This window comes from Hippoglossus stenolepis, chromosome 1 (assembly GCF_022539355.2).
Source record: "Hippoglossus stenolepis isolate QCI-W04-F060 chromosome 1, HSTE1.2, whole genome shotgun sequence".
Taxonomy (NCBI): Eukaryota; Metazoa; Chordata; class Actinopteri; order Pleuronectiformes; family Pleuronectidae; genus Hippoglossus; species Hippoglossus stenolepis.
Genome location: NC_061483.1, coordinates 29,198,243 through 29,219,244, shown reverse-complemented (window position 1 = coordinate 29,219,244; position 21,002 = coordinate 29,198,243). Strand labels below are relative to the sequence as shown.

Genomic DNA, 21,002 nt, shown 5'->3' with positions numbered 1-21,002 from the left:
TAGGCGTCACTCTGTGTGAATTGAAGGAACGCAGCCGCAGTGTGCCTGGATCCTGTCTCCGTCATATCTCTGGGTCCCTGCGCTGCTGCTCTTCCTCCTCCTCCTCCTCCTCCTCCGAGCTGTGGCAAAACAACTGCGGAGCAAGTTACCTCGTATGGTCCGAGTGTTTGACTCACAGGGGAAAGTAACAAGGAGAACATGCCTGCCGTCTCTAAAGGGGACGGGATGCGTGGCCTGGCCGTGTTCATCTCTGACATCAGGAACTGTGAGTTTGCTGATCCCACTCATACGCCTCTTGGTTCGGCTAGTGACAAGTTAGCTCGCCGCTCTAACCTAATGTAAACCCGGCATGTTGTTTCCACAACATGTCGCGGAGTGTGTCTGTTTCTCCTCCTCACAGTTCACAGGGCTTTGCAAAGGGAATTGTGTGGGAACAGCACGAGAGAGCCGCTTAGCTAGTTAGCATGCACTAACGTTACTTAGTTAGCTGTTAGCATCAAGTAGCTACCGTCGAAGGGCGTGGACCGCACCGCCAGACGGAGATAACGACTAACTGGCATTTGTGTTCGTCTGTAGCGTTTCAGCTCCGTGCAGCCACATCACAGCTTCATATACTGTCACACCAGAAGTGTGGACTCCACTCTGACACCATTTATACCTTGTGTATGGAGACTTTGTGCGGGATGTTTGAGGGAACGTCTGAAGGACACATTATCAACAGCTCTGTGTGTTGGTCAAGTGTCCCGCTGACCGCCTGTACTAGAGCTGCCCGTCAGTATGAGAAGATGTATACCTAGTAACACACATATCACACAATCATTGTGTTTACATGTATTGATCTGTGTTGATCCCATGTTACCCTCTGCCCCATCAGCTTGTATGTTCCTTACATGTGTACATATAAGTGATCTGATAAACCTACTGCCTCGATCACAGTCACTGTTTATTAATCATTTTAGAATCACTGACAATAATTGCAATATTAAGTAATAACAGTGTTTGACTTACACATAGCACAATTATGATTTAGTAATGACTTGTAATACTATTAATTACATAATTATTATGTAAATGTTTTGCTTTTACATGGCGTGTCTCACAACTATGAGAACACTGACTATTTACATGTATGACACGTTAACCGTATAACTAACATGTTTGAACAGTTTTCATAACTTGATGAAACAGACAATACACAGAGAAGATAGTCTGGTTAAGATGGCTTTTATTTGTAATTATGTCTGAGGTGGCAGTTGGGCTGGGCGATTAAACAATAACAATGATGATCGCAATATCACCCCATCAATAGTAATATAACAAAAGTCCAATATCCATATAATGCTTATGAATCGCACAAGCACAGTGAGGAGGTATAGAACATAATTGATCCATGTCAGACTTATAAAAAACAAAACAAACCCAGGGATCCCAGACAGCTCCATTGCCCGGGCCCGAGTGTGGACAGCCCGGCCACATCACCACTAAGCCCAGGGCAGACACCCAGGGAGCCATGCACAGCTCCACTAAGTTTGCTTACAGGGTTCATTTTGGGTCTTTCGCCATCTCCTCCGACTCTCAATACATTCACTAAGTTTACAAATTCTGTTTTGTTTACCCGTCTGTGAGTCTGAGTTTACACATCTGTCCGATGACACTGTTTAGCTGCTTTCAGAAGCTGCTGTCAGACATGCCCTGAACTCCACAGTTACTCTGTATTTTCTCTGGAGGAGGTGCATGTGTGATCACAAATGTCCAAGTGAGACACTCCGCAGTTTCTGCAAACTTTCTCTGCCCGGCCTCCTACTAAATGTCCATTGAAATCCAAGAGAAACATCTAAATGTAATCACTTTCACCTATTGTCAGCAGTCGTGGAGGAAGTACTGAAACCTTTTACTTAAATAAAACTGCAAATATATTGACTAAAACATACCCATGTAAAAGAGTTTTCTACTTGAATAAGGTACTGGCCAAGCATAACCTATTTCCGAATTCAAAGTCTACTACATTATTGTCCCCTGTGTATTTGGTTTATTACAAGAACAGTATAGACTCTACCATATTTATAAGGAATGCTGCAGATGATGCTACGGAAAACACTTGCATTGTAATATGAATTATTGGCTGCGTCCTGGCGGTGGCCTCTAATGAATATGTTTTTGGTAAGGGTGAGAATTAGGGTTACCCTAACCCTAACCACCCTTTCTTTACCAGTGATGCTGCTGCTGCTGATGTGCTTTGCTCCTGTGGATTGGATCAGTGAACCAATTCCCCTTTCTTTCATAGATAAACAAAGGGAACATGTAACACAATGCATTGACAAAATGTAGTGGAGAAGAAAGTACAGATATTTTTTTTATGTATGTTGTGGAGTAAAAGTGAAAAGTACATCCCACCACTTGTTAATCCAATAGAGCAAGTTTTGGTTGTGTTAGAATGATATAATTGCAGCTTTAGTATGCATCCAACAAATATGCAGCAATGTGATGCTGTTGTGTCAACACGTTCAACTTGTTCAATCCCTGCTGGGAAGATTTGAGGCTGTTCTTGGGGAAGTAATCAGTGATGATGTCCCTAGTTAAGTGTCCAATCTATCTAATATACATCTGTATAATGGAGCTCAAATGATCAATATAAAAAAAACACATAGAGACACACAGAAACACAAGAGCCATTCTGTTGCACTGAGTGAATGTTTAAATCATGATTAACACAGCTAGTAAAATATTTAGAGTACATCAAAAAGGAGCAAAACAGAGCAAACAAAAGGATGGTTTGTGACTGACCACATTATTGTAACATGCAATAACATGCAACATGTCTCTATTTATTTGCAGGTAAAAGTAAGGAGGCCGAGATAAAGAGGATAAACAAGGAACTGGCCAATATCCGTTCCAAATTTAAAGGTAGGTGAACAATTCTGAGAAATCAGGCTCAACTTACAGTATTTGCCACAGAGGGCCATGAGTTGCTCTTCTCATTCTATCCAAAGTCTGATCATAGCACCTGATTGGAATAAAGACCTTGGCCCTCCATGAAACAAGTTCCCCTGACTCTGTTTACTGCTGCTGATTCACGAACCCATGTTGTGACCCTGTTTTGACTTTGACCCTTTTCAGTTTATTCAGCTTTGTTTAAATGACTGTTGCTACGACTGCACTGTCCACAAGTCCACACACCTCTTTGTGAATATATCTGTGTGTCCTGTTGGTGTTGTTTCTCCTGCCACCTGTTCCACGCTGCCTATAATTAGTTTGCTCTAGAATGAAGCTCCTCTGCTTGTAGTGCCCAGCAATCTGGCCTGTGTTGTTTCTACCATATTACCTATGTGCTCTCCTTCTTCTCCATTATGCCAGAGAAGTTTCTCATTGATGATGATTAGTTTTTCTATGTGCTTGTCTTTTAAAATCGTAAAAAAATGTACAATCGAGCACAGGAATATATGTTGGGGGAAAGTTTATTTTCAGCAGTCCAACAAGCCCTTTGTTCCAAGCTGTTGTGTTTTAGTGCCATATGAGGAAGCTCAACAGTTCAGTGGAGCAGAACTGTCGGTCACAGTAAAAAATAATCCCAATTCAGACTCAGTAATGTCACATCTGAACAGTTACAAGTGTGGTCCATTTTCATTATAAAGCAACATGTTGGTAGCTACAGACGTAGCATTTCTCTGGACATCAGGACACAACAATCAAATCAATATAAAACTCTAGAAGGAAATAGAAGGCAAAATCAGAACCATGGCCATGTCCGTCCAGGATTTAGCTTCAAACTGATCACAAGAAGTAACAGAAATCTGACCAATTAGTGCAGCATTTGTCAGTTCAGTTTTCCAGCAAAGAAATCAACCAATCACTACTGATTTCCATATGAATCCAGACTCTCTTTTCTAGTCAAAGTCAAAACACAGTAGAAAGGAAGCTTTAGTCTCTGTAATCATCCTCTAAATGCAGTGGAAATAGTTAACTGTGCAGTTTGGTGAACTTTGTTTCCCAACAGCTTGTCCTCTTTCCCTGCATTTAAGTTTCTGTGTTGCAGGATATAACATTTAGAAAATTCCTGTCTGGAAGTAACCCCACTGCCAATCTGTGATGTTTCTGCACTATTGCCCTCAGCTCCAGTGCAGTGTGTTAGCAAAGACGACTAAACTCCCTTTGAACCAGACGCTGGTTCTACCTCCTCTGCTGCCATACAGTGTGATTGGTCCTTCAGCTGACAGTGCTGTTAGCAGCATGAAAGGTTTTGTGTGATATGTTAGGATCTCATAACTAAACTATGGCCATACTGCAAAGCTTCTTCAAATTTCTTTGACTCAGAGATTAATTAAAATTAAAATGTGAGTGTTAACGAGTAAAATGAAACTCACAGAGGCTGTCACAGAATCCGGGCGTGGTGCAGCTGCCTTGGCAGCGCATGGTGGTGGTGGCCATGAATAATATATTTCTTTATAGTTTTAGGCAGAGGGCATTGAAGGAAAAACATGTGTAAAAATCTTGATTATTTATAAAATGTATTTGTTAATCAGAGTATCAACCACAAGCAGGAGACAAATTAAAACATGGACATAGACCCGACTCGGACTATTCTAAATTCTTTCATTTCACCCATGGATTACAAGATAAATCCTCCCAACCCCCACCACCTTCCTTCCTCCCTTCTCTGTCCTCCGTCACTCATCTGACTGAATGTATTCTTTACCTCCTATTGTATCCAGGGAAATGACAGACCTCTGCATTTGTAAGTTCATAGACAGTCATCTCTAACTCTCTGTGTGTGTGTGTGTGTGTGTGTGTGTGTGTGTGTGTGTGTGTGTGTGTGTGTGTGTGTGTGTGTGTGTGTGTGTGTGTGTGTGTGTGTGTGTGTGTGTGTGTGTGTGTGTGTGTGTGTGTGTGTGTGTGTGTGTGGTGGATAGGAGACAAGGCTCTAGATGGCTACAGTAAGAAAAAGTACGTCTGCAAGTTGCTTTTCATCTTTCTCCTGGGACATGATATTGACTTCGGACACATGGAGGCCGTCAACCTCCTCAGCTCCAACAAGTACACAGAGAAACAAATTGTAAGTGTCTCCTTAAGTTCATGCAGTGTTGATAGCTGAGAGCTCATTAATCACTGATTATGTAAATATGTTTGATTGAAATTCCCATCAGAGTAGTGCTAAGGGGTGTGTAAGTAACTTTTACAAACACAGTAGAATTTCACTAAAAACCCTTTCCCAAAATACGTCTCCCTTCAGGGTTACCTGTTCATCTCAGTGCTGGTGAATTCTAACAGCGACCTGATCAGTCTCATCAACAATGGCATTAAGAATGACCTGGCCAGCCGCAACCCAACCTTCATGAACCTGGCTCTGCACTGCATCGCTAATGTGGGCAGCAGAGAGATGGCGGAGGCTTTCGCTTCGGAAATTCCCAGGATCTTGGTGGCAGGGTTTGTACATAAACATTAATGCATCTATAGAGAGTTAAAGTGACTCGAGGCCGTTTTCAGACATTACCTGCTTGAAAAATCCGGAGAATTGGCTATGGAGTTTACCTGTAGTTTGCCTTTCACACATACACGACGCAATGGGAGGTTTTCAGCCAGGTGCAGAGGCAGGAAGTAACGATTAAGTGTGTTGCGGAAACAAAGTGATTTTCTTTGCAACACACAGATCCGGTGTCGGCTCTTATCACCACAAACTCTCAAGACATCTTCATCGGTGTATTCTATGTGTATGACACCGCTTTTTCACCAGAAGATATTTGTTTTGATTTTGTTTTTTTTTGCATCTGTTGCATGTTAGAAGGCTCATCAACCCCCCCACTAGCTCGTGGTGAATCCAGCTGAAACACACAACGAATTCTCCTGAATTTCTTCGTACATAACACTATGAGGCCAGGCAGAGAAAGTTTGCAGAAACTGCGGAGCCTCTCACTCAGACATGGTTCTGCTTCGAAGCTACAGCTTCTAGATTGCCTCGACGCGCAGATACATTTTTTGGGCAGGTGCACGTCAGGGTACGGCGTAGGGTTCTGCGTAGGGTGCATGTCAACGAAGCAGGATCATGAATTGGGCTTAAGTCTGATACAAAATGCCTGCTACTGTAAATCGTGGAAAAAACTCATGGAAAATATTAAATGTTTATCAGTGGTTTAATTTCAGACATCTTGCGAACATTTGGTTAGCATCTGACAAAATAAGAAATGTAAACTCTGGAACCTGTACTGTTGTAATGTACTTCATAAACAAACACAGGTCTCCAAATTAAACACGACTGAAATCGTAAGGATTATAGTGTGAAACTGTGACAGTGACAATTTCACTTGTATATAATGTTTGTATTGATTAGTGAATAATCAAGTTGTATTGTGCTTGCTCCTATCAGGGACACCATGGACAGCGTGAAGCAGAGTGCAGCACTGTGTCTGCTACGACTCAATAGGACGTCTCCTGACCTGGTGCCCATGGGTGAATGGACGGCTCGAGTGGTGCATCTGCTTAATGACCAGCACCTGGTAAGATCCTACCCATGTCCCAGTTCCACACTACACAGTGGTTCAAGAACGTTTTGAGTATGTAGTATCAAAATGAAGTACACTCAAAGAAGGAGGCATGCCCACTAAATACTGTCGATGAACACTGGTCTTGCACAATGCATTGCACAAAGGAAGTGGAGCTTCCCACTGATGAAATAAACTGGGTGGTGGTGAAATGGTTTCAAAAATTATTGAGAAACGTAATAAATCTTGGGGAAAACATTTTTTTTTGAAGTGTCTATGTAAAGTGTAAATTTGATTCAGTTTGATTGAAGTTTAACATGTTGTTGAGTTTTTCTGCTAGAGTAACAGTTAAAAATGTTTGCTATAATAATTTGTATATAGTATAATCAATCAATCAATAAAATTATATTTGTATAGCCAATATTCACAAATCACAATTTGTCTCAAAGGGCTCATAGGGTTATATTGTGTATAGCATTAGTATATCACTTATCACTTTCTCTGCACCCAAAACCCAGTTGCCCAGAGGATGAAGTACTTTGTTTGTTGGTCTGAACTCTTTGTTATAAAGCTGTGTGTGTGTGTCTGTTTTCAGGGAGTGGTTACAGCAGCCACCAGCCTTATTACCACTCTGGCTCAGAAGAGTCCTGACGACTTCAAAACATCCATCTCACTTGCTGTGGCCAGGCTCAGCAGGGTGTGTGTCTGTCTCCAGCTTCACACAATGTCTTCATCTCACTGAGGTCAGAGAGGAAATCTGACTTGACATCTGTTGACATCTTATCTTGTTATTTTTATGTCTAGATTGTGACATCCGCATCCATCGACCTACAGGACTATACATACTACTTCGTTGCTGCACCATGGCTATCTGTCAAATTGCTGCGTCTTCTTCAGTGCTACCCTCCACCTGGTATGATACATAACATTCCTGTCTGTCTGTAGGCCAGAGAAACCATAGACCTGTGTGGAAACTTACTGTTCTACCATAAAAGTGGAAATAGTGAAATTTACCATTGGTAAATGGAGAAAACGTCTGTCATTGAAAACTTTTGCACATCTATTACATTAATAATATGTATGGTCCCCACATGAATAATTTAATTATTCCACCATTATTAAGATTTTGCTACCGTATATAGTTGGTAAGCAGCTCTAGATCGACAGTGTTTTTGCATAATTTCCACTTGAGCAGCATAATTTTCCAGAAATTGTCAGTTACAGAATAAAACAAATTTGTCCAGAGCTAGTAAAGCAGTAAATTCACATTTTGGTAAACTAACACATTGAGAATTTTTCCAACAGTGTTGGACTGAAAAATGTTTCACTGCAATTGTAGAAAGAATGTCACATGTGTGTTCAGCGGCTGAAGAGTTATTATGATTATAATTTCTTTGTTAAATCTTTATTATTTTCTTCGTCGTATGCTTTCATTCCAGAAACTTTTCACTTACATCTAGAAAAATGGAAACTTTGGACTTTGGACAAAGCTGCTGTATGTCCATCTTAAAAAAGCAGTTCAACACCAGCTGGCACCTGACTAGAAAAAGTTAAATATGAAGAAAATTAGTTTTGACATAATATCTTCTGATACTGTAAATTTGGACAAAGAGGTGGAAAAACATTGCCAGTGTTCACTTAGATGGTCAGAAGAAAACCAGCAATGTGGGCTGCCTATTCAAGGCCGGAATGTCTCTTGTCAAGTGACATGACATAGAGTGATGTTATTCAATGTTGATATGAAAACATGTATGATGAAGGCGTTATACTGAGAGTTTGTGGAAGACTTGGCGAGTGTTAAGGCCGAAGGCTGTGTTGTTGCAGAGGATGCAGCGCTGCGAAGTCGTCTCACCGAGTGTCTGGAGACCATCCTCAATAAAGCCCAGGAGCCACCCAAGTCCAAGAAGGTCCAGCACTCCAACGCAAAGAACGCTGTTCTGTTTGAAGCCATCGCCCTCATCATCCACCATGACAGGTTGTTCACATTCACAATGACTACCTTTGCTCACTGAATTCCTGGAATATCAGGGATTAAAGAGATGTGTTGTGGAAAAAGAAAATGTGCTAGAGAAGCTAACCTTTAGTGTCACTGGACAGATAAATGTTAGATTTTACTCCACGTGTAGCAAGAAACCCACCAAGAACAGAACAAATGATGTTTTACCTCCGGTCAAAGCTGCTGTAGCTGTCATTGGGTCACACTTTGAATGTTGAAATGTGTTATTGGATGCTACAGTTCTGATATTGTGTCTCGTCCCTCAGTGAGCCCACGCTGTTGGTACGGGCCTGTAACCAGTTAGGTCAGTTCCTGCAGCACAGGGAGACCAACCTCCGTTACTTGGCCTTGGAGAGTATGTGCACACTGGCCAGCTCAGAGTTTTCTCACGAGGCAGTAAAGACGCATATAGAAACTGTGATCAATGCTCTAAAGGTGGGTCCTTCATCAGTTGTGTAATGATAAACTTTTGCATTTTAACGTGAAAAAATATGTGCGTCGCTTTGTTAGGCAAGTCTCCTGTGTTAAAGTGATGGATTTGTCCATTCGTCTGTTATCATTTTATTTCTTGAGCAGAACTCCAAAACAATGTGCTATTTTCAAAACCGTTAGTGAAGTGGGGCTCCAAATCCCAATTTCTGCTCACTGTGACGGAACCTAATGATCTGCTTTTTCAAATTATGTGGAGGCCAGGGGGGGATATGTTATCTCCCGATGACTTTTGTTTCCTACATTTTTACTGACAGACCATACACCTGTTGGCCAGTCAGTGTGGTAGATATTGTCAGTAAGTCTATATATTTACCACATCATCTCTCAGCAGCTTCTTGAATAACTCGTAAGAGGAAACTCTTGAGTGTTCTCTTAAGATCTTTGTATCATTTAGGAGGACGATAATTTTAATATGTAAAGTTGCACATTGTGACCTCAGGTTTTATTAAAGCATAGTCTATCGGTGGGTGTAAGATTTGCGTTTTTTTCTCTCTCACTCAAAAAATCTTTGGAAAAGATATATTATAACTGTGCAAAATACAATCTATTATTTATTTAATGATCATGTTTATTCCAAGTCAAGCCTTGAGTGCAGAGATTTATTTAAACCTGACCTTTAGTTTGTTATATCTTTCACCACATTAGATGATTCACATCATGGCAAATGAATGCTGTCTGTCTTCCAAATATTCCCACGATGGCCCAGAAAGAGCTAATATTGACATAAAAATTGGACGTGACCTCTTTACAGTTTAAGTTTACATCTTTATTGATTTTAAAGAAATAGTCGGGAGTTGGCGGCCTGTCTCCCATGTGTCATTTCACACCTTCTGTTAATGTGTGTCTTCAATACAGACGGAGCGGGATGTGAGTGTCCGTCAGCGGGCTGTGGATCTGCTCTACGCCATGTGTGACCGCAGCAATGCCAAGCAGATTGTGGCAGAGATGCTGAGCTACCTGGAGACGGCCGACTACTCAATCAGAGAGGAGATAGTGGGTCATCAGCATAAGCCTGACCATCGTTATACTCCTATATGTGCTTCTCTCACCCTCAGCCTCTCGCTTCTCTCTCCCTCAGGTGCTTAAGGTGGCCATCCTGGCAGAGAAGTATGCTGTGGACTACACCTGGTACGTGGATACCATCCTCAACCTCATCCGCATCGCCGGCGACTATGTCAGTGAAGAAGTGTGGTATCGGGTCATTCAGATTGTCATAAACCAAGACGATGTCCAAGGCTATGCTGCCAAGACTGTCTTTGAGGTGAGCGTCACAGATTAAAAATAACCATTGTGCGTTACATCAGTGGCAATCAAAACATCTACATATTGACTGAGTGGTTGCCATATATCCACCTAACTTAAAATTGCTTTTGGACATGCACTGATTTTCCTGAAAGTTTCTGGAGGGGCTGAATGTGAAAACGCAGATGTCTGACTCGGTTGCTCTGGACATTTTCCTGAACCTTTCCCTCCAGCTATTCAGTAAAAAGAATGGAACATGTCACAGAGTGAGCCCATGTGAGAATACTGCAGGAAAAAACAAATTCCCAGCGAGTGAGCTTTTGAAGAACCTACAGCTGTTGAACAGCTGTAAACAAAATAACTATTTTCTGCAGCAGAATTTATACAACTTGCCCTTCCTCCTGAATGCTCTACCCAGGCGCCACTTCTTGCCTGAATGTTGTGGAATTTTTCCTGAATGTGTCTGACCCGTGTAATCCTGTGCTGCGTTCTTCATATGTGAAAGGTTTAGAGTAGACGGCAGTTTATTGTTTCTTCCACATTAATCCTAACCCAATGCTGTCATGCCTTGTGAACTCTTGTAGGCACTACAGGCACCCGCCTGCCACGAGAACCTGGTTAAGGTGGGGGGTTACATCCTGGGAGAGTTTGGTAACCTAATTGCTGGTGATTCACGCTCCAGGTAAAATAACATCATCCACATAGTGAAATTCTATGTTCTGAAAGTCCTATAATTTTTCAGCTGATGTTTCTGCTCAGCTCTTCTTTGATTTGGTTGGTTTTGACAGTTTTTATAGGAAAATATTTTCTCACTTGACTCAGATGTTATCTGGACTGTAGATGTTTTTTAGATATCCAAGTTTTATTTGTCCCAATACTGAAAAATGACATTTGATAATTCAACAGTATAGAAAAGTCACTCTCTTCTCTCTCAGACCTCAGTGACTATTTTCCTGAAACAGTGTAGCTTTAATGGAACCAACATTATCTACATGTCTGGAATGTTGGTGAACCAACCCTTAATATGCCATGTTAAAAACCTAACATGGTTTATTGACTTTTGTAATGTGATTTTAATCTAGTCCAGAGCTGACATCAGTAGGTTTTACTGTTAATATGTTGTCTTCTTTTGTGTCGTTTGTTTTTCAGCCCTCTGATCCAGTTCAACCTTCTTCACTCCAAGTTTCATCTCTGCTCTGTGCCAACTCGTGCACTGCTGCTGTCGGCTTACATCAAGTTCATTAACCTGTTTCCAGAAGTAAAGGCCACGATCCAAGACGTCCTGCGGTCGGACAGCCAGCTCCGAAACGCTGACGTGGAACTTCAGCAGAGAGCCGTCGAGTACTTGAGGCTCAGCTGCATTGCCAGCACTGACATATTGGTTTGTGAATAATTATGCAGGGAGTGGACAGAATATTTACAACACTCTCCTCTGTTACTATTAACTGCAACTGGCTTCACATTCCTGTCTCTCTCTCCCTGTCCCTTCATAGGCCACAGTCTTAGAAGAAATGCCTCCTTTCCCAGAGAGAGAATCGTCAATCCTTACCAAGCTGAAGAGGAAGAAGGGCCCGTGCAATCTGCCCGACATCGACGACGCCCGGCGGAATGTCAATGGCAACACTGAGCACATCGAGAAAACTGAAGCCACTAACAAGGTGACTCCACAGTAGTTCTGTAATAAGAAGCTGTATAATAAGGTCAGCACAGTATTTTGAATGCGTGCCACACACTGCACTACTTATCCCTGCATCACATAAACTATCACTGTCATATTCTGCATATTGTTGTATACTGCTTCTTACTAGTTTATAGCCTTTACCTTTCTTTTCCTTTCTTTTTAATATTTACTTGATCTCCACCTCCCCTGTCCTGTCTCCTTTTCTCCCTGTCTTTCCTCTCCTCTTTCTTTTCCTCCATCAGTCTTCTCTTTCGCTGTTGGCAGACCTTCTACCTACCAACAGACCCCGCCCTGCCTCTTCTAGCCCCGTCATTCTCTCTGCTGGGATCATGGTATATTGATAGTTAGAAACAACACATAGCATAGTGAATGACTGAGTGAATATTTATTACCACTGTGAGTGACAGCTGCTCTTGTCTCGTGGATTTTCGAATTATGTCGTTTGATTATTGGAAATGTATCTGTTTGACGCACCATTAGTGCTTTATTATACCAAGTGATTCTGATGTCACTGTATAGAAATGAACCTGAGCTGAAGCGTTTATAGGTCATACAGTGTGGCGTTCTTCAGTCAGTAGCCCTTCCCAGACACTGACGGTGTGTTTCAACTCTCAGTTTACAGTCAATCAACAGTATGTGAAATGCTCAAACACACAATAGCTGTAGTTATTTTGTATTCAAGTATTCATAATACTTGCACTCAGATTTAGTTGTGCTCTGTTTGTAGATGCTGTGTGTTTAAGATTATGTTTGCTGATGTTTCTCTCCCAGGATTCCACTCACTCCTTCACAGACCTGCTGAATCTTAACTCGACCCCTTCAGCAGCACCCAATCTGCTGATTGATGTCTTCTCTGACAGCTCTACCCTCGAGTCCACAGACGTGTGCGAGGAAAACTTTACCAGGTGAGACCATACTGCGATACAGTTGATGAAATTTGCTGACAAATGGAAGTTACAGCTGTTTGTAAATAGTCACACATACAGTAATCCTCATTCAATAAAATATGAAGAGGCACTCTACAGATTTTTCTGTTGGGCTCCATGTCTGAGTGATTAAATGGTTTTCATGTAGAGAAAAAACTAAGTCTATCAATGTCTTGAGTAAAACGCTCGACTGTGTAGTCCCACTCACTGAACTGAAACTCAACTGAACGGTAGATATTACGCATGGTCCCGAGCTTTTGGAACCAGAAGAGCTGCTTCTGTAACAAATACACCAAACTCTGTGTAGAATTCTTCATATTTTAAGTTTCCTCGCTGAATATTGGAGATAAATGCTGGTTTCTAATGACTTCTAAGTTTTTGTTGTTTTTTAAATGATCTACAATTCAGCATTAGTCTTTAACTTGTTGTGCCTGATTCTCGCAATTGAAGCTGCAGTTATCAATCAGTTCCACACTTCTCACAGGAGAGTGTACCCGTTTATCAAAGTTACCTAGAGCAAGAACAGACGTTCAGGGTAAGGAGTATGAGTAAAGTAGCACCATTCTCCTTATTCCAGTCAGTGAACCATCAAACTAATAATGTAGCTGCAATTTAAAGTAAAACATTGTTTTGCTTTAAAAAAAGATCAGATCCAAGCTGCAGAGGTATCCTAACTTTTAATTTCTCATATGGCTAAAACACGGAATCTAGTTTTTCCCATAATGGAGAAAGATAGTGTCTTTTATTAGACCCTATCCTCCTAGCATATCTAACAACACCACCTTAAAAACTCCACTGTAGCTTGTAACACAATCTTAATATATCCTGTATCAGTAAACTCATGCATCTGGTCTGAACAGCCTCCGGCCTTTTTTCCATGTTTTTCCAGTGTAAAACGTTTAAAACATTTCCTAAAGCAGAAGTTTTCAAAACTCTGTGTTGTAAATGTGTAATTGTGTGCTTTTAAATTCCAGGTTTGTGTGTAAGAACAACGGTGTTATCTATGAGAACCAGCTTTTGCAGATTGGACTGAAGTCTGAGTACAGACAGAACCTGGGTAAGAAGCTTGATATCACAACGTGTTTATAATAGGTCAGAATGGTGCATCTTTTACTGCTGGGAAATCACATCAGACTTTAAAATCTAAAGCTTCTTTTACACAGGCTGCTCAAGGCAGCAATGTTGTGCCTTAATTCTGTCAATCCATTCTCTGCAAAAGAACAGGGAACTTTTGGGTGGGGGGGAGCTGACATGGCTACAAAAAAATGCTGATGCTGTTGTTACACATCCTGTCTCACGGGGGCAATGATATGTCAGCTTGTTTGGTTCAGTATAAACCAGCAAAGGAAGGAATCTGAATGAAATTGCAGACACTTTTGTATAGTGTATAGAGTACTGTATATCATTTTACATGTAGTGGATACTGGCCAGATGTGAATTGTTCAACAGGAGGAACTGAATGATTGTTCCTGTTGTCCTCCAGGTCGCGTGCACATGTTTTATGGCAACAAGACATCTACCCAGTTCCTCAGCTTCTCCTCATCAGTAACAAGTTCTGACGCACTCATGACTCATATCCTTTCTACTGCTCAATGGCTTCTGGTGACACGAACGTAGCACTGGAGTTTACTTAATGCAACTAAATCAACAAGTTCTACTACTACTACTTCTCAGTCGATTGGTTTTTGCAGGTCACTCAAATTGTCAAATAAAAGAAATACTCAGTTCGGCTTCCAACACAACAAAAGGGTCTTGTAAATACAGGTAGGTATCAATACTATTCAGTACTGATGCTGTCAGGCTTGTGTTGTTTAGTTTTTGGTAGAATCCTTGACTCCTCGTCTCCACAGCTGAATGTCCAGACTAAGACAGTAGAACCCGTAGTAGAAGGTGGGGCTCAGGCCCAGCAGATCCTCAACATTGAGTGCGTGTCAGATTTCACGGATGCACTGGTACTCAACATCCAGTTCAGGTTGGTGTCTGAATCCATCCTATGTTGTTTCTGGTATCCAGTGAAATACCTGCTGATTCCTGACTCTGTATGTGAACAGGTACGGTGGAGCTCTTCAGAACATTGCAGTGAAACTCCCTGTGATGCTGAACAAGTTTTTCCAGCCCACGGAGATGATGTCCCAGGACTTCTTCCAACGCTGGAAACAGCTTGGAGCGTAAGACTCACTCCATGTTATCAATGCTATGCTGCTTTTTCCTGTCAGCAGTAAGGGATGTTCCTTCCTGTATTTCATGTCTCTGTCAGAAGACACTCCAACAGTTGAACAACATCAGTTCAACTTCTTTTTTTACATTTATGGTCTCATTATTAATTGATTAATAAAAAATAAAATAAAATCAACAGATTAATCAGGAATTATAACAGTTTTAGTTGCATCACTTGTTGAAGCCAGTTCTTTTTAGTAAAATAGGATTATGCAAGCTCTCCAAAATCTCTTATTGTAGCAGGCTTTTTATTTTGAGCTGGCATCACATTTGCCACTTTCTTCTGAGACATTATATCTGCTGTAACAAATTCAAAATAAGTAAAAACTCCCTGAAAGCTGGCGGCGGTACTCGATCAAAGCTCATTGTTTAGGCAACAACATACCCAGGGTTTCTTTGGAGTCTTAAAAAGTCCAAAACTTTGATAAATATATGATATCATTATTATTATGAAATAATTCTGGTGCAGTGCCTGTTCTCCACATGCCTGTCTGGAATGGGCTGTTTGCCTGGCCTGTGTTAATGCTGGTTGCAGCTCTCTTGCTGAAACTGTTAAAGTGAGCAATGAGGAAACCAGATTCTGATGTTATAGTCTGCGTTTTTCATAGAACGAAACTGAATTTGCTTTATTACCTTTCACATTTGTTGTTTATATATAAGTTTGAATTATTAGCTTGACCGATGTAATTTCTTTTAAATATTGCATGTATTAACTAGGTCTTAAATATGTTTAGGTAGGTCCAAATCCACATTATTTGGGAGGATTTATTTATTTATTTAAAGGAAGCATGTAACAAGAAAAAGTTGAAACAGAATGAGGTTGTGTATATATGAGGTTTTGTCGTTGATGGTTTTCTATAGTAACATGATGTTGCTTTTATTTTCCTCCTTGTGAAAATCAGTATGTATCCTCCCCCTTCTCTCGGTGTCCTCAGGCCTCAGCAAGAGGTTCAGAAAATCTTCAAAGCCCAACACCCGATGGACACAGACGTTATCAAGGCCAAGGTACCAAAACAATCCAACCTTTTTAATAGAAACTGCTCAGCTGCTGACATCCACCAGCTCATTGTGACATGCTCCTGTGTTTTTTCTTTTAATCCTTAACTACATAAGACTAAAATTCAGTGGGAAAACAATTGGCTGTTAATGGAACTCACAGATGATGTTGATGATATCGATGCTGATTTCAGACATGAACTGAAGTCTGGACATTTTCTTGAGATCAGAGGGAATGAATGTGAGACCGTAAATTTCAGAGTTGCTGCCAATCCCCTAGTAAAAATGTTTGTAAAATGTCTGGAGAATTCACAGCCAGCGACTGGGCGTGTTGATGATGTATTTAACTCGCGAAACAGAAAAAAACAAAATGAACACAAATATCTCGGGATGAAAAAGAGAAACCATACACGTACAAGACGCAGAAGAAGATATCAAGTTGGGAAGCCACCGCGATTTCAGAGCGTTTGACGATAAGAGCAGACGCCTGTGTCGTTGTGCTGTAAACAAAAACATGTGATTTCCACAACAGAATTAATATGTTCTGTCCTGCCTCCTGCTGCTCTACCCAGTCGTCACTCCTCACATGAACGCTCTAGATATTATCCAGTTGTTCTGAACGTGTCTAACCCAGACAATCTCCTGCTGCGTTCTTCATATGGGAAAGGAAAAATGAAACCCAACATTTAACATTATCCGGAGTTCATGTCTGAAAACAGCTATAGTCTCATGTGTCTGATAAGTTCCCATATGAGGAAAAAGTGTATTGAGAATGAATGCAGATCATTTTATTAAGGTAACAACCTGCACCAATAAGAGCAGTCTGTGATCATCCCTGTTGTAGACGACAGGGAACAGAATTAAAAAAACAAATCTAGAGTCAAGGTCCACGGTGTTCAGACAGACTTCAGCCCTGTGTGGAAAACATTTTGATCTCTCTTGTGTATGTTCTCATGCAGATCTTAGGTTTCGGCGTCGCTCTGTTGGAGCAGGTGGATCCCAATCCTGAAAACTTTGTCGGAGCTGGAGTCATTCACACTAAGAACACTCAGGTGGGCTGCCTGCTCAGACTGGAGCCCAACCCACAAGCCGAGGTAAACACACACACACACACACACACACACACACACACACACACACACACACACACACACACACACACACACACACACACACACACACACACACAAACACAAACACAAACACAAATCTCATCTCATCTCTGCATTGAACCACCATCACTCAGACTGAGTAACTGTGTGTGTATTTTCTGTGCAGATGTACCGTCTGACCCTCCGGACCAGCAGGGAATCAGTGTCTCAGAGACTGTGTGACCTCCTCTCTGAACAGTTTTAGACTCAACACAGCTCCAGCATTTTTTACACCTTTACTCTCCTTTGATTGGAACTGATGTATTGTACTGTGTACATTCTCTTTTTTATTCAAGTTATTTTTCACACATATCTTTACTAATGTGTCACTGGTTTCAACCTAGATTATGTGTGTGTGATCTATGTGTTTGCACACACACTGTGAACACCTCTGAATGATCGTATGTTCTGCAGCTCTGAACAGTTTAGTTTTATGACACGGTCACACGTACGCAAATGACGGGTTGAGCTCCATGTGAAGCCACACTGGAGATTTGCTTCACCACAGGAAGTGAACGTTCTATTCGCCCCCTTGCTCGCACAGGTTGGAAGTGAACAGAAAGTGAAGGTTCACCGGTGTTACATTTGCGTACGTGTGTCCAGGCCCTTAGTGTGTTTTAGCTGCTTGGTTACTGCCTTTCTTATTCAGACATTTTGAAGAGTCGCTGAGGAGACGTGAATGAGACCGAGTCCGTTGAAAATCTCAGTAGAAGAAGAAGAAGAAGAATTTACCAATGATCTCAACAATGAATTCAGTTGTTGTAGTGTTTCAAACAACTGTTGCACAGGACTGAAAAGCTTTTCCTCGTCTCCTCACCCACTTGCACTTTTGTAAAAACACCAAAGTCATCTCAAGAGGAAAATCAAAGCTTTGTAATTTTTGTTTCATTGGGAATATTTTAGCTTCATTCAGCACAAATTTTACACATAGAATCCTGACACTCGGATAAAAGGTATGGATATAGAACGGCAGGTAGCAGATGGATAATCAGCTTCTCACGGTGAAGAAGTCCTTTTGTTTCCAGGTTCTCTGCTTCACTTAAGTGCCTCTAAATCTTCTCTGTCAAGAAGAGAAAGAGCCTTCAAACAGACGAGAGTCTAAAGCACCACACTACACTTCTTCACAGAACACTGCCAAACCGGTGATATTCCCATGTCTGTATAACCTAGTGTATTTTCCCTTTTATAAAATGTACTTGTATCATCATACTTGATGCTTTGGCTCTGTCCAAAGGTGAAAAAGAAATCCTACCGTCATGTCTGAAGCAGGATTTAAAACATCAAGCTGCAGTTTGATACGTCGAAGTCCTAACCCGTCTAAAACAGCAATTTCTATTTTTCACATGGCTGTTTTTGTACAAACAAACAAGACATGACAGGTTATTTAATTAGAGGTGTAGGTAGTGGAATATTGTTTTTCACCATTGGACTCGGCGAGTAAAGCTGCTTTCGCCTGTTTCCTGTCTGTAATGCTAAAGTAATCATCCTCTGACTGTAGCTTCATTTCTTTCTCAGAGAGTGAAAGGAGAGTGAGATCTCACTCTCAGCATGTAAGTGAAAAGATCATAAACCAAAATGTCCATCTATTTTTTGTCCATGGTTAAACAAGTCACCTATAGAAGTTATCTTATCTGGACCTGAAGAGCTTTACTGTGACTATGGGCCTATAACGTGTATTCACTCGTGTCTTGTCAGGTGGTCCGGTTTCACTTTGTGTTTCCTGTTCAGCACAAATGTGGAAGGTTGGGGAGTTCTGATGTGTAGCAAGGGGTGAAATGATTAGTTTGCAATGATTAGAAGAAAGTGTAATTGCTAGTGACCACTTGACAATGTTCTTTCTAGTCTGTTTCCTGTATTATAGCGCTTGTGTTTAGTGTGAAAGGTGTTGTGAGACAAACACACAGAATTAGCACCTGACTGATTCTCCTCTGAAGTATTACGTTTGTTTTATTTTCATCTTTAAATTCTTTATTCTGGTTTTACACCTGCAACTGAACTGTTGTGGCTCAGACTGAACGCTCTGCTCAGAGTCAGCACCAGAGCTGAGATCAGACCGCTGCACACGACCTGCCCACCAGCACCAAATGAAACGCAGTGTTTCAGTAACACACCTAAATAAACGCTGATCATAGTCAGAGTTTGCTACATGTGTAATTATGCTGCTTGTTATAATCTGAGGTGCTAATTCAATGTTCTGTTTACAGCTTGTTTTCTGCACATGGCACAACAATTCAGTGAATGCATGTTCAAAGCAGCAGAACCTGTGTCTTGTCATATTGGTGTGCAGTATACTCATGTGTGGGTCAGTGTATTGTACTGACTAAACAGTACAGACACGTGCTAAACCAGACCTCTGCTTTTTACCATGGTCCAGATCAAGTCCTACGCACAACTTTAGTGATATAATGAAAACGTATGGATTTGATCAATTAGTGATCACAAAAAAAAAATTTGATTGTTGACGTGTAGCATGAGGTTATGTTAAACTGTGCTGTAGATCTTTGGGCCTAATCAATAACATCAGCATGTACTGAGTGAATCTGATGCTTTAGCCACTCATTGTTTTGGATCCGTTGCCATTTCAGCTGTAGACCTCAGTGTCTCTCTCTGTGCCTCCTAACAAGGGCTCCTATGCCTGACAGGAATGTGCTGGATGTGGTGTTGCTCTTCAGTATCCTCATACAAAAGATGTTTTTACAAATAAACACAAGTGTAATCATATTACTTACCTTTTTATGGAAATAAACATTTACTACACTATAATTATATAATATGGTCAATATGACTCATTTAAAACACTTTACTTGAAACCTATGACTTATGAGTAATCAAGTTCAAGTCCTGGAGTGAGTGAGTGCAGATGTTTGTTCTGCTTTGGAAGATTCTGACATAGACATGAATGTATATAAAGAAGTGGTGGCACCACTCAGTTGATTTTTCTACTCCCTATCCTGTATTGATTGCTAAAAAAAGATACAACATATAAAGTGAGGTGATGATTTAATCCCATCCTTATGATTCACTTTCCATTTAATGTTCAACCCATAGCAATGTCACATAGTTTGTTTTTTGTTATTGATTTCTACTTTAATTATATCCCCATGAGAAGTGTGTATGTGTGAGCTTTGTATAAATGTAGCTTTTCTCACACAACTAAATGTAAACCCGCACCATATGAGCGTCATTTCAAAGAACAGCACATATCACACGCACGACTTCTTTCATGTGTCTCACTGCAGATAAACCCAGATATAAGGAAGAAAAAAAATCATCAAGGTTCAATGAACATAAACTGCTGCACACGCTAGTAAAAAAGCATGAACTTATTTCACACATCAGTGTGTATTCACTGTCAGGACGTCCACATCACCTGAAACTTGCAGCAGTACAGACGCTACACTTCATCTCTGTTCATTGAGGTATTGAAGGTCCACTGAATCTTTTTCCTTATCCTGTCCCTAAATATTGTCACTACAGCTTTATTCAGTGCTCACTCTTCAACCTCTATCAGAGGATCCAGGCAACTTCAAGTAAAACAGAATATATTTCCTCTGGACTTGATGACAAAACCTGAGCGCCACTTTGTTTTACATCAGATGTACTGAACAGTTGTTTAATGGGACTTGTTTAATGGGACGTTGATGTGTTGTTGATGTCAAAGATCTAATGTAGCAACAGATGTGGAATACAAAAAATACATATTGTTGAAATAACAAATGCTTGAAATTGTGTTTTTACCTCTTCCCCACCTCCCTGTGCTTTTGACTAAAAGTTTTCATTTGGAGCCTGTATAAGCAGAGACAGTAAAAAGTGTGATTCTATGTGAAA

General features: G+C 40.9%; 1 protein-coding gene across 2 annotated transcripts; it reads left to right on the top strand.

Moving 5' to 3' along the window:
* The first annotated feature begins 24 nt into the window (after positions 1 to 24).
* LOC118119730 (AP-2 complex subunit alpha-2) lies at positions 25 to 20,891 on the top strand. 2 transcript variants are annotated; one of them, XM_035173965.2, is made up of 23 exons: positions 25 to 265; positions 2,836 to 2,904; positions 4,908 to 5,050; positions 5,228 to 5,421; positions 6,359 to 6,488; positions 7,069 to 7,170; positions 7,278 to 7,386; positions 8,298 to 8,448; positions 8,736 to 8,904; positions 9,817 to 9,954; positions 10,040 to 10,222; positions 10,788 to 10,885; positions 11,353 to 11,584; positions 11,697 to 11,861; positions 12,127 to 12,216; positions 12,656 to 12,789; positions 13,785 to 13,867; positions 14,294 to 14,383; positions 14,659 to 14,782; positions 14,862 to 14,978; positions 15,963 to 16,032; positions 16,983 to 17,117; positions 17,302 to 20,891. In XM_035173965.2, exons 1-23 carry the CDS (start codon positions 199 to 201, stop codon positions 17,377 to 17,379), a joined length of 2,871 nt encoding a protein of 956 aa, XP_035029856.1. In that variant the 5' UTR covers positions 25 to 198; the 3' UTR covers positions 17,380 to 20,891. The 2 variants fall into 2 exon arrangements, with proteins under 2 accessions (XP_035029856.1, XP_035029948.1); XM_035174057.2 differs by lacking the exon at positions 12,127 to 12,216 and having other exon boundaries at positions 26 to 265.
* The last annotated feature ends 111 nt before the right edge of the window (positions 20,892 to 21,002 follow it).